Source organism: Chrysochloris asiatica, unplaced genomic scaffold, assembly GCF_000296735.1.
Source record: "Chrysochloris asiatica unplaced genomic scaffold, ChrAsi1.0 scaffold00351, whole genome shotgun sequence".
Taxonomy (NCBI): domain Eukaryota; kingdom Metazoa; phylum Chordata; class Mammalia; order Afrosoricida; family Chrysochloridae; genus Chrysochloris; species Chrysochloris asiatica.
Genome location: NW_006408869.1, coordinates 1,750,290 through 1,764,813, shown reverse-complemented (window position 1 = coordinate 1,764,813; position 14,524 = coordinate 1,750,290). Strand labels below are relative to the sequence as shown.

At 37.4% G+C, this 14,524-nt stretch overlaps 1 protein-coding gene across 2 annotated transcripts in view; it reads right to left on the bottom strand.

The window, feature by feature from the left end:
* NCAM2 (neural cell adhesion molecule 2) overlaps positions 1 to 14,524 on the bottom strand; it is an 834,023-nt gene that overhangs the window by 369,809 nt on the left and 449,690 nt on the right. For both annotated transcript variants that reach the window (XM_006876060.1, XM_006876061.1), the window contains one exon: positions 11,363 to 11,500. In XM_006876060.1, the coding sequence (XP_006876122.1) occupies positions 11,363 to 11,500 (138 nt within the window). The remainder of the gene's footprint in view (positions 1 to 11,362; positions 11,501 to 14,524) is intronic.

Sequence of the window (14,524 nt, the reverse complement as noted above, 5' to 3'; positions counted from 1 at the left end):
TTGAACAACTGCCTCTTAGTCCAGGTACAGATTCCTCCCTTATTTATTCCAACCCATTATCCACAGATTCTAATCAACTGTTGTTCTTAAGTGCCATCAAGTCGGTTCCGACCCATAGCAACCCTGTACAGGGTTTCTGAGGAATGGCTGGTGAGCTTGAACTGCCGACCTGGTTGTTCAAAAGGCTTTGCAGTCTTGCGCATTAAACCACAGCGCCACACTAGAACTCCTATAGACTCATTTTTAAAAAATGGAATCTTGGTGTGGTGCTGTGGGTTAATGTGAGCCGGACTGCAAACCCGTTTGAACTGCCAGGTCGGCAGTCCAAGCTCATCAACTGATACACGGAAACCTTGTACAGGGTCGCTATGGGTTGGAACTGACTCGCCAGCACTTAACAACAACAAAATTTTAAAAAAGGAAATAAAAAAAAAACACAATGATTTATGATTTGCTTCTACTTTTAGTATGGTATTTGTTGTTAAACTATTATCGCTACAAAATAAGACATAACTCGTTTAGACTTGTATGATATTTCTGGTGGTATCTTCAAGAAACTAGAGAGAGATATATAGTTGGTGTTCAGTTCCACTGAGTCAGTTTCGACCCATAGCAACCCTGTATAGGTTTCTGGGGAACAGCTGGTGAGCTGGAACCACCGACATTGCAGATCAAACCAACTTTGCAGTCCAGTGCATTAACACACAGTGCCACACCAGGACTCCATATAAGATAGTGGCTAGAGTTAATTGTGGGTCAAAAGAAGTAGAAATGATTAAAACTTTTAAAGGAAGCTTTTGGGTATGTGTCAACTTGACTGGGCCAGGATTTTCAGTGGTTTGAGAGTTGAGATGCAGTTATCCCCATTATGAGATATAATACAATGTAATTAACTCTATGATGATTGGCTTTGGACAATCAACTGAAAGGATTTTTCTCAGGGGTGTGGCCTGCTTCCAATATATCAGATGTTATTGTTTTTAGGTGCCATTAAGTCAGTACCAACTCATAACAACCTTATGCACAGCAGAACGAAGCACTGCCTGATCCTGAGCCAACCACACTATTGTTGCCACGCCTGAGTCCATTGATGCTGCCCCTTTACCAATCATCTCGCTGGGGGTCTTCCTCTTTTTCTCTGACTCTCCACCCTACCAAACATGATATCCTTCTCCAGCAACAGGTCCCTCCTGACTCACCTGTAAATTTTTTTTTCTGTCTACTGCATCTGGATCTTGCATCTGGCACATCCTCCAATTTCTAGTTTTTGTACTTGAGCCAATGACATGCTCTATTACCTACTAATCCTGGGAGCCTGCCAGCCTGCCTGCCCACCTACCTATCTTGGTTCATCTGATCCATATTTGAAATTTTCCCACTTCTACAACTTATGAGCCATTTCTTTGATATAAACATCTCTTTATATATACATAAGTTTCACTGGTTTTGTTTCTCTAGAGAACCCAGCCTAAGAAATTTGGTACAAAGAGTGGTTCTAGAGAAACAAAATCATAAAAATACATTTTCTAAATTGGTTCTTAAGCCTGACAAATTTAAAAGGCATTGATAACTTGCCTTCACTAGTAAAGAAGGTGAGGATGCAGCTAATTCATGGTGTGAGGTAGCAATATTAATACATAAAATATCACCATCATTAGATCATATATCATGGAGGAGCAAAGTTCTGAGTGTTCATGGTATGATACTTTTCTTCAGTTTTTTCAGGATGAGAAATATAGATAAGCTGATTGATTGGTACTACTTACAATAGAGCACAGGGCTATGGAGTCATAACTCAAATACCACATAAAAGACCTCAGTTTCCACTTGTGCCCTGAAAGAAATTCTTATTTCTTATAGTAGTAGAGTTAAAATATTGGAAAATCAAACCCAGAGTCTTATGGTAAGAGTGGCTGAAGTACAATGTTAGCTGAATTTCCAACCTGGAATGGTAGATGATGGTAAACTGAGGGAATTGATTGGGAAGAATTGGGATCCTGAAACTTGGGATGGAGCTCTATGGGCAGATAATCAAGAATATCTTGGGGATACTGAGCCTGGAAATTCTGTTGAATCACTCTTGCCAACAGCACCATCCCTCCCATCTGAAGAGATTATTGGATCTTTGATTCATTAAATATATATATATATATTAATTTCTTCTTATACTTTAAGAGTTTAACCCAATTGAGCCTGCTGAGAGGATGCTTAGGGCATAGTCTGGGACATTGTCTAAAGTCTTGCAATACACTGCTGACTGTGTCCAGGAAACACCTCCACCAATTATTGTTTCTAGACCTATAACTAAACTTAAGTTACAAGAGCACCAAAAGGTGATAAGTATAAATTGTGACCTAAGAAGAACATACACTCCAAAAGAAGTGTTTGATTTTTATAACATGTATAACCAGAAAGTTGGAAAATAATGCATGAGAATGGCTATTAAGGATGTGGAAGATACTGTAATGAATATAGGGTTGGAACAGCCTGTGTTTGTTGATAAGAGCAACTAAGCACAGATTCTTCATTCAATGTTTCACATTGTGAAGTTAGGAGGGGTTCTAATATTTTATTTGGTTAGTTCACTGAAGCATTGATTGTGTAGTGCTCTACAATATATCAAGTTGAATACCAGACCTGCCTTGGTATTCTGTAGAGGTAGGAATCCAAAGATTTCAGGAAATTGGCATGCTAGAGTAGGTATATCATGATAAACCCATAAATCCACAGATAGAGTGCCCAGAGGACACACCTTTTACCAGACTGTTGTTGTTGTTAGGCACTATTGAGTGAGTACTGACTCATAGCGACCCATGAACAACAGATAAAAATACTACTCGATCCTAGGCCAACATCACAATCATTGCTATGTTTGAGCATATTGATGTTGGGACGGTGCCAATCCATCTCCTAGGGGGTTTTCCTCTTTCTCTCCAACGCTCTAGTTTACCAAACATGTTATCCTTCTTCAGTGATAGGTCCCTCCTGGTAATATGTCCAAAGTATAAAGTATACCAGAATAGTGAGGAATAAGTTTGTGAGGGGATCTCCAGTCTCCTTGAGGCCTGCAGTGATTGCTATTTCATGTAAACCAGGTTTGACAGTAGGAACTCTCTTAATAGAATCAAGACACATATATACAATGTGCCCATTCCAAATAGAGGTGAGCCAACAGAATGCAAAAATCAATGGGCAATGTAATTTATAGCACATGCAAGCAATATTTTGCAAAAGATAATTCAAAAATGGTTACACAAGTATATTGACAGGGAACTTCCAAAAGTTCAAGCTGGATTTAGACAAGGATGTGAAATGAGGAATATCATTGCTGACATCAGATGGATCGTGGCTGGATGCAGAGAGTACCAGAAATATGTTTATCTGTACTTTATTGACTGCACAAGTCTTTCAACTGTATGGATTAGGAAAAGCTATGAACAATATTGTGGAGAATGAGTATTCTATAAGCCTTAAATGTTCTCATGAGGAACATGTATATAGACTAAGTCTAAGACACAATTGATCAAAAAGAACAAGGGGACATCTAAGGGTTTAAAATTAGGAAAGGTGTGTGCCATGGTTGTATTCTTATACCAGACTTATTCCAACTTTATGCAGAGCAAATAATCCAAGAATCTGCATTATACGGACAAGAATACAGCATCAGGATTTGAGGAAAGCTCATTAACAATCTATGATATGCAGATGAAATAACCTTGTTTGGTGAAAGTGAAGAAGACTTAACATTCTTACTGATAAATATCGAAGATCACTGCCTTCAGTATAGGTTGCATCTCCATGTAAAGAAAACAAAAATACTGACCACTGGATCAATAAATAGCATCATGATAAATGCAGAAAATATTGAAGTTGTAAAAGATATCCTTTTGCTAGGATCCACCATCAACACTCATGGAAGCAGAAGTCAAGAAATCAAATGACATACTGCATTAGGCAAATCTGCTACACAAGACCTCTTTAGAGTATTCAAGAGCAAAGATGTCAGTTTGAGTACTAAAGTAAGCCTGGCCCATGCCACGGTATTTTTAAAACATTCTCATATATAAGTTGGACACAATAAATGAGGGAAGACTGTAGAGAAATTGATCCATTTGAGTTACGGTATTGGAGAAGAACATAAAAGGCACCATGGACTACCAGAAGAACAAATGAATCCGTGTTGGAAGAAGCACAAGTAGAATGTACCTTAGAAGCCAAGATGGCCAGACTTTGTCTCTCATACTTTGGGCATATAATCAAAAGGACCAGTCCTTTGAAAGGGACAGCATGCTTGGTCAAGTCTAAGGACAGTGAAAAAGAGGGAGATACCCAATGAGATAGACTGGCACAATGGCAGCAACAATGGCCTCAAGTATAGCAGCAAATGTGAGGATGGTACGGGACCTGGCAGTGTTTTGTTCTGTTGTGCAGAAACTCATTATGGGTCTGAGCCAATACACAGCACCTAAGAACAACTACTACAATGGAGCTGATTAGACCCTGCAGTGGTAAGGGCAAAGTGGCAGCACTTAATTGACAAAAAAGGTGTGTGCGGTTAACATAATGAACGCTAGAATTTAGGTAGTATTCAGAATAATATGATTTATGCAGGTTTATAGGTTTGGCTACTTAGGCAGGATGGAGTTGTGGTCTGGCACTGTAGGATAAGCACTGGACCACAAGGTCAGTTTGGACTGCAAGGTCAGTGATTCAAAGCTAACTTTAACTTCTGGGAAACCCTATACAGGGTCACTTTGATTCAGAATCAACTCAACAGTAATAAAAAAATAAAAATAAAAATAAAAAAATTACAGCACTTAGGCAGGATGTCCCTAAGAATGAATCAGTTGGAAAAACCACTAAATATTTACTTGATCTGTATGAAAGGAAGAATTATAGATCCAATGTACAGCAGTCTAACTCGATTAATCAGAATACAGTCATAGCCTCCAATCAATTCCTAGACTTGAGTTGGTTTACAGACCAACAACACCTTGAATAAAGGGATGACAGGGTCCTAACCACACCGTCATCCCTTTATTCAGTCATCTTTCTTCCAGTCATCCCCAAAGGGATCCATGGCCTTTAACAAGATTAACTGTTCATTGGGAAAAGGAAATAATCAGACTTTTCAGGTATTACTGGACACTGACTCAGAATTTACAATAATTTAGGAGACCTAAAACATCACTATGGCCCACTAGTCAGAATGGAAGCATATGGAGGACAGGTTATTAATGGAGTTTTAGCTAAGGTCCATTTTACTGTGAGTCCAGTGGGTTCCTGAATTCAACCTGTGGTGATTTCCCCATTCCAAAATGCAAAATGAGAATAGATACACTCAGCAAGTGGAAGAACCCCTACACTGAACCCCTGATATGTATAAAAAGGGCTAGTATTGTTGGAAAAGCCAACTGGAAACAATTAGAATTACCTTTACCTAGAACAATAATAAACCAAAAGCAAAATTAAATTATATCATATATTCTGCCACTTGCTGAGTATAACTGTTCTCATAACCTGTCCTCCATATGTTTCCATTCTGACTAGTGGACCATAGTGATGTTTTGGGTCTCCTGCAATTATTGTAAATTCTGAGTCAGTGTCCAGTAATACCTGAAAAGTATGATTATTTCCTTTTCCCAATGAACAGTTAATTTTGTCATAGGCCATGGATCCCTTTGGGGATGATTGGAAGAAAGATTGACACCTAGTGGTGTGGTTAGGACCCAGTCATCCCTTTATTCAAGGTGTTGTTGGTCTGTAAACCAGCTCAAGTCTGGGAAATATATCTAGATAGATATATAGATATATAGATATATAGATATATAGATATATAGATATATAGATATATAGATATATATCTTGGTACCTAGTATGCAGCTATTTATCAGTTCCTTTTTCCCAATTCCATTTTCTAAGGCTTACCAGGCACTTATTTACACTGGCCTACCTCAGAGCTACATCAACAACTCTCCAGCACTATGTCATTTAATCTTGCAGGTCTGTAACATTGGTTACATTATGCTGATTGTACCTAGTAATGACTAAGTATCAATGACTCAAGACTTATTAGTAAAACATCTGCATACTAGAGGGTGGGAACTTAACCCCCTAAAATTCAGCCATTTTTTCACAAAAGTTGCATTTCTAGGGATTCACTGGTGGGGTGAATGTGCTAATAAAATGAAGGATACCTTATTGCATCTGACCCATCCACAACTAAAAAAGAGGCACAATGCCTGGTGGGTCTCTTTGGATTTTTGAGGCAATAAATCCCTCACTTGGGTGTGATACTGTGGCATATATATCAAGTGACATAAAAGCTGCTCATTTTGAGTGGGGCTCACAACAAGAGAAGATTCTGTAACAAGCTCAAGCTGCTGAGCAAGAGGCTTTGTTACTTGGATCATATGATCCAGCTGATTCAGTGGTGCTTGAGCTGTCAATGGCAGAGAGTGATATAATTTGGAGTGTTTGGCAGGCCCCTATTGTTGAATTACAGTGCATACCATTAGGAATTTTGAGCAAAATTCTGCTACCCTTGGCAGACAACTACTCTTCTTTTAAGAAACAGTCCTTGGCTTGTTACTGGGCCTTAGTAGTGAGTGCATCCCTAACCAAGGGAAACAAAGTCACCATGTGACTAATGCTATGAACTGGGTGCTGTTGGACCTACAGATTCATAAACTTTGATGTTCACAGCAGCACTCTATCATTAAATTGAAGTGGTATATACAAAACCAGGCTTGGGCAGACCAGAAGGCACAAGTAAGTTGCATAAGAAAGTGGCCCATAGTCTCTACTCCTGTCACATTACCTTTCCCTCTCCCAGTTTACACCTATGGCCTCAAGGCAAGTTCCTTATGATCAGTAGACTGAGGAAGAGAAAATTCATGCTTAGTTTACAGATGGTTATGCAGGCAACACTTAAACATGAACAGCAACAGCACTACAATCTCTTTCTGGGACTTCCCTGAAGGACATTGGTGAAGAAAAATCCTCCCAATGAGCAGAACTTTGAGCAGTGACCCTAGTTATTTTATTTTGCTGTGAAGGAGAAATGTTCAGATGTGTGATTGTATACTGATTTATGGGCAGTAGCCAAAGGTTTTGTTGGATGGTCAAGGACTTTGAAGGAAAATGATTGGAAAATTAGTGAACAAGATATGTGGGAAAGTTATGTGGATAGAGTTCTCTGAATGGACCAAAAAAAAAGTGAAAAAATTTTCATCTCATGTATTCACATGTATTCAACATGTATTCAAAAAAGGGTTATCTTGGCAAAGGAGAATTTTAACAATCAAGTGTACAGGATGACATGACCTGTTCTATGGAAATTGATCATGCTCTTTGCCTGGTCACTTCTGTCAGTGGCCAATGGGTTCATGAACAAAGTAGCAACAGTGGCAGCAATGGAGGTTATGCATGGATTCAGTTGCATAGGCTTCCACTCACCAAAGCTGACTTGGCTGTAGCCACTACTGAGTATCTAATCTGCCAGGATCAGAAATAAATGCTGAATCCCAGATATGAGACAATTCCTTATGGAGATCAGCCAGCAACCTGGTGGCAGGTTGATGACTTTGGACCACTTCCACCATGTAAAGGGCAGCATTTTGTTCTTACAGGAATAAACACTTCTCTGGAAATGGATTTGTCATCCTTGCATGCAATGCTTTGTCCCAAAATACCATCTGTGAACTTTCAGGATGCCTTATCCACCATCATGGCATCTCACATGGAATCACTGTGGATCTAGTGAAACATTTCACAGCAAATGAAGTGCAGCAATGGGCCCATGCTTATGGAATTTACTGGTCTTACCAAATTCTTCTCATAGCAACTCTAGTAATGTTGTGCCTATGAGTTGGACTGCTAACCTCAAAGTCAGCAGTTCAAAACTGCCAGCTGTTGCATGCGAGAAATGTAGGCTTTCTGCTCCTGTAAATATTTACAGCCTTGGAAACTCTATGCAGGGTCACTATGAGTCAGAACTGACTCAGTGGCATATCACCACCACTACCACAACCACCAACATATTCTTTGTCATCCTGAAGCAACTGGCTTGATCAAATAATAGAATGGTCTTCTAAAGACACAATTAGGGCATCAGCTAGGTGGCAATACCTTACAGGTTTGGGAAAATTGTTCTCCCTCCAGGATGTGTATGCTCTAAACCAGCACCCAAACTATGGTGCTGTTTTCCCAATATGCAGAATTTATAGGTGCAGAGATCAAAGGGTGGAAATGGGAGTGACACCACTCACTATTGCTCTTAGCGACTCACTCGAAAATATTTGCTCCTGTTCCTACAATGTTATGCTCTTCCCATCTTAACATTTTAATTCAAAGGCTATTGTACTCCCACCTGGAGACAAAGCACTGAATCCATTGAACTGGAAGTTATGAATGTCCCTTGCCATTTTGGGTTTCTCATGTCTCTTGGTCGACGAGCAAAACAAGCAGTTTCTGTATAGGGTTGTATGATTTTGATCCTGATTATCAAGAGGAAATTTGATTAAAATTACATACTAGCAGTAAAGAAGCATGCATGTAGAATTCAAAGGATTCCTTAGGAAGTTATTTAGTACTACCATATATTTTGATTATACTCAACGGTAAATTACAGCAACCCAATTCCAATATGTCTACTAATAGTGTAGGCCCTTCTTGAATGAAGGTTTGGTTCAACCCACAAGGCAAAGAATAATGATCACTGAGGTACTTGCCAAGGGCAAAACATATATGGATGAGGAAGTGGAATAATGTACAATATATATTGTATGTGTACATAAAATATTTTTGTTTTGTTCATTTGTGAAATATAAGTTGCAATAGGGCCAGTGTGTTTATGGTTGTACATGTTTTAGTTGTATCATGTTAGGTGCAAGTATAATTTTACAATTGTCTTTATTTTGACAAAGTATGGAGTGTGATAGTTAAGTTTTTACACCAATTTGACTGGAACAGGATTCTCAGTGGTTTGGAAGTTGAGGTGTAGTTATCCCCGTAATGAGATCTAATTCAATGTCGTTAACTATTTGCTGATTAATTTTGGGCAATCAATTAAAAGAATGTTTTCTCAGGGATGTGGCCTGTTTCTTATATATTAGACACTCAAGAAAAAAATGTTTGCTTTCTGCTGGGTCTGAATGTTGCATCAGGCTCTTCCTCTGACCTCCAGTTCATTGAATTTGAGCCAGTAGCCTACTTTCCTTATTAATTACTGATTTGGGAAGCCATCAGAAGGCCTGTCTACCTACCGGACCTGCATGCCTGCCTTTGACTTTGACTTGGAATTCTCCAACCTCTACAATTATCAGCCATTTGCTTGATATTGACTTGCCTTTATATATGTTGTGTTTTTAAGTGCCTTGTAATCAGTTCTGACTCCTAATGACTCTGTGTATGGTTTCTGAGGAGCTGCTGGTGGGTTTGAACTGCAGCATCAAATCAGGACTCAAGTCTTTATATGCACACATACATGCTTCATCAGTTCTGCTTCTCTAGCGAATACAGTTTAAGACAGTCAGGATATGAAAGAAGACAGTATTTTATTTTCTACTGTCTCTAGCATAGCTTATAAGTAATTATTGACTAACTCCTTAATATCAAAATTTATCTATTACAAAAAGAACAAATACTATCCTGTTTAAATAAGTCTGTATTTATAATAATTGTTATTTTGCTGTTTTAAACTAGAAAATAAGATAATAAAAGTTCATTTATACAAAATTCTATTATCATTTCTGAATGCCTGAGAGTGACTGAGTGACTAAAGAAGGGGTCAAGTCATAATTGGAATTTTCTTTGATCAAAAGTTGTTTAGAACTTGTCCTGAGGAAATTTGTAGAATTTTAAGTCCTAAAATGTGTGGTAAAGAGGAAGTGGATGTTGTGAAATTGAGACCATGATAAACAAGTCATAAACAGCAAAGGAAAAAATGAAAAGAATAAAATAAATTATTAGGAAGGACTACTTTCATGATGAAAGAGAAAATCAGATGCAGTTGAGAAATGCATGTTTTTATAACATAGTAGATGACCAAAAGAAGACATCTAGTATAATATCAATACGTCTTCTGGTCTCTTAAAATGCTATTTCTGCCAACAAAAAATATAGTAGGAAAAACAAATTTTTTAAAAATATTGTATTAAACATTATATAATTTTTAAATAAAGAAATGTTATCATAATTTCATAAACTTGATAATTAAATTTTATTCTACATGCTCCAAACCATGGTATTTTTAATAACTTCATACACATGTGAAATTTGGACCATGAACAAGGAATACCACTGAAGAACTGATGAACGTGATTATGATGTTTGTTGTTGTTAAGTGCCGTCGAGTCGGTTCCGACCCATAGCGACCCTGTACAGGGTTTCCGAGGGTGTAAATCCTTACGGGAGTAGAAAGCCTCATCTTTCTCCCGCGGAGTGGCTGGTAGTTTCGAACTGCTGACCTTAAGGTTCGCAGCCCGATTCGTAAGAAGAATATTAAATGTACCATGAACTTCCAGAAGGACAAACAATTCTGTGTTGGAAGAAGTGTAGCCTGAATGCCTTATACTTAGGACATGTTAGCAGGAGGCACAAATCTCTGGAGAAGGATATTATACTTGGTTAAATGAAAGGTCAGTGAAAAGTAGGAAGACCACCAGCAAGATGGACTGACACAGTGGCAGCAGCAATGGGCTCAGATGTATTAACAACTGTAATGATTGTGTAAGACCAGACAGCGTTTTGTTCTGTTGTGTGTAGGTTTGTTATGATTTGGATGTGACTCGATGGCACCTAATAATATTTGAAAAATTACCCTTATGAATTCACCTGTGAAATTTGAGGGGGGATAAAAACAAACCTGCAAATAATTCCAACTATACAAAGTAATGGAGTCCTACTATAGCACTGCAAGATTAGCACTTCAGTCCCACAAGCTGCTTCTTAGAAACCCTACACAGGGTCTCTTTGTATCAGAACTGCCTCAATAGCACTTAACGACAGACTCAATCAAAATAAGGAATGTTTTAAAAGAAAAATCTAATAGGTGATAGTTGAGCTTTTACTAAGATCAATTTATTATTCTTTCAATAACTACAAATTGGGCAAAAGTGTACTACTTTTTTAGTCTCTTGGAAAATGCTATGAGGATGGCATTATTAAATAAGCCAAGGATCCTTTACTTGAGGCTACATTACAATGAAAGGAATTCCATTACTCTGGTGGGAAGTCTTTTGCCAGGAGGAGAAGTTTATTAGGCAAATGTTGCATGTTGGGAAGTTTGTACAGTTGCTTTTTTTAAAAGTATACTGATAAAATGTAGAAATAAAATATGTATAAGTTATTCATTGCTTACCATTAACGATCACAATGATATCACGGAAGTCAATTTCTCCCCGAGCCTCCACTCTTCCTTCACATCTATATATGCCTTCATCACTCTTATTGATGTTGAGAATCTGCAGATTATTGTTTGACAACATAGCAAACCGATCTGAAAAGTAAGTGAAGGGGAGGAAATGATGTAAGTAATTGAAGAGAGTCCAGTGTGCTCTAGATGGCTAAGAGTTAAAATATGGCACTTGTCTAACATTATCAAACTTTTCATCAACAAACAAATTCAAATTTGAAAGTAAAATGTAATTTCATGACTTAAAATTTTCCATTCCACACTGCCTTGTTACACCTATTGTTTGTACATACATTCCCAACTTTATTTCCACATAAAATGGTTATGCTATTATTTCCCCCTTGGTATCTGGAGTGATACAGAAAAGAACAATGCAGAGAGATTAGATATTGCAGACATTAAATGTTTTGACTGCAAATATATAGTATCTTGGCAATGCAAAAAGGATTGAAAATTTATTGAACAATCTTCTTCACACAATAATTAAACTAATATTTTTGCATATCCTTAAGTGGCAGTTAAATGGTTCAATAATATTCAAGTAGCATAAAGGACATACAAAATAGTAATATCTGAAATTTATGTAGGGGTGGGTATGTTTGGTTTTTAACTAAATGTAAGATAATCCATTTTGGAAATGAATAGATTAGACTTCATTACATTTATTGCAAGATTCCATTTTGTTTGTGTATGCACACATGCATACATATAAAAATAAACAAGTATAAAACATTTTCACTGATTACTTAAAAGAACTTGTAAAACTAAGGTGGCAGCCAGCCTCACATTATTTTCCATGATGGAGATGTAGTTTTATTTACATCCTAGTTTTATTGTAGTATTAAAATCTTTCCTCTTCTTATCATGTTAAGAATGTTGTTACTTCTAGTCCTTCTTTGAGACATGTTGTTGTACAAGTAAAATGCTAAATTTTATTATATCCATAGACATCATTCAATAGAAACTATTTGCTAGGCATTTTGAAATTTATTTAGGATATGTTGATTAATAAGTAAAACACAGCCTCTATGTACTTGAAATTTTGTGCAAAAGGTTTCTGTTTTATTATTAGGTGCCACTGAGTCTGCCCCTAATTCATGGTTAGCATACCTCATCTGTGAGATATTTCCAATCTAGGATACTTCTATATACCCAGTTCCATTTTTTACCATTCTTCCCAAATTGGCTAGCATGCTAAAATGTAGAGCAATCATGGAAGACATATGTACACACACAAAAAAAATTGTTTCCTTTAGTATGGGTGACTGAATAGGTACACAGTGGAGAATTGGAACTCTGCTCACAACTGAAATGAGAAATTAAGTACTGTGATAGATAAGATTTTGTGCAACTTGACTATGCCAGGATTCTCAGTGGTTTGGCAGTTTAGATGCAGTTATCCCCATAAGGAGATCTAATATAATGTAATCAACTATATGATGAGGTGGCTTATGAACAGCCAATCAATTGAAAGGAAGTTTCCTCAGGGGTGTGGTCTGCTTCGAATATATCAGATACTCAGGCAAAGCTTGTTTGCTTTCTGCTAGATTTGAATCTTGCATCTGACTCATTCTCCGACCTCTGTTTTTTGTCTGGTGGTTTTACTACCAGTAAAACCATTATCCCCTTTGCCCACACTTGATAAGATTAAGCAGCTGTGGCTTCTGAGATGATTTCTGAGGCATTGTCTGGAGCATCCTCTAAGGTAAATTACGTGCAAGTCATTGCTGAATGTCCCCATGAAACACCTCAATCAATTATTACTTCTCAACCTATAACAAGACTTAAGTCTCAGCCCCAAAAGGTGAAGAGGTGAAGTAGAAATTGTAAATCATGAAATAAATAACACCCCCAAAACTGCTTGATTTTTCTAATAGGTACAAATAGAAATATAGAGAATATGTGTGGGAATAACGATTAGGATGTGGGATAATTGTGCAAAAAACATAAGGTTGGATCAGTCTGAGATTATTGATATGGTCCAGTAAGCACATATTCTTCATTCGGTGTTTCAGCTCAAGATTTTAGGAGAGGATCTAATTTGTTATTTGTTTGGTTAACTGAAGCATAGATTGTGCGATGTCTACGCTACATCAAGTTGAAGTACCAGACCTGCCTTATTATTCTGGCTTGTTAGAGAAGATTTATAGGAGAGACCCATAAATTCACACATGGAATGTTCAGAGGACACACCTGCCGATCCTGGGAGTCATCCACAGTCTGCCTGTTTACCTGTGTGCCTGCCTATAGGACCTGGATGCCTGGTTGTTAGTATTAGTTCATCTGACATGGATTTGGGATATTCCTAAATGTACAACTGTGTGAGTCATCTCCTTGAAATAAACTTCTCTTTATATATAAATATATAACTTTTGAAGACTGTAGAATAAGCACTGGACTGCTAACCACAAAGTCAAGTTTAAAACCCACCAGTTGCTCCTTGGAAACCCTTCACGATATCCCAATGAGTTGGAATCAACTCAACAACACTTAACAACAACAAAATAAAAATTTCACTGGTTTTCTCCTCTATAGAAACCAGCCTAAGACAACTGCTATGTCATTATATCATTCTGATATTGGGGTTTATTTCCCATAGTAGTTCCTTATTGTGAGAAAAAGGGTTAGGACAAGAAATATGAATACAGGATTCATCATAATAGCTTGTTGTTGTAAAACATCAAGTCAATTTAGACTCAGAGCAACTTTATATGACCAACTTATGCTGCAATCTTTTAAAGAGCAGATCATCATGTATCTTCTTTCTGGAGCTTCTGTTGGATTCAAACTGTCAACCTTTTGGATAGCAGCTAAGCACTTAAGCACTGCATCATCAGACTATAAACTGTCATTAAAAGAGACGAGTGGTCACTTGTTGACTAATAGCTAAATTACAGGAAGTATAAACATGCAGATTCAGAGATTACCTAAGAGAAAAAAAAATATTGATTATAATGTAATAGCCAGATGATTTTCAACACAGGAGCTTTAACTTGTTCATAATATTAACAATTCCTTCTGGTAGACTGAAAATAAAATGTTTAAGCGTATCTTTTCACCTGGTAAATTAAAGGACAAACATGGAATTATAACAGAACAATTGGATAA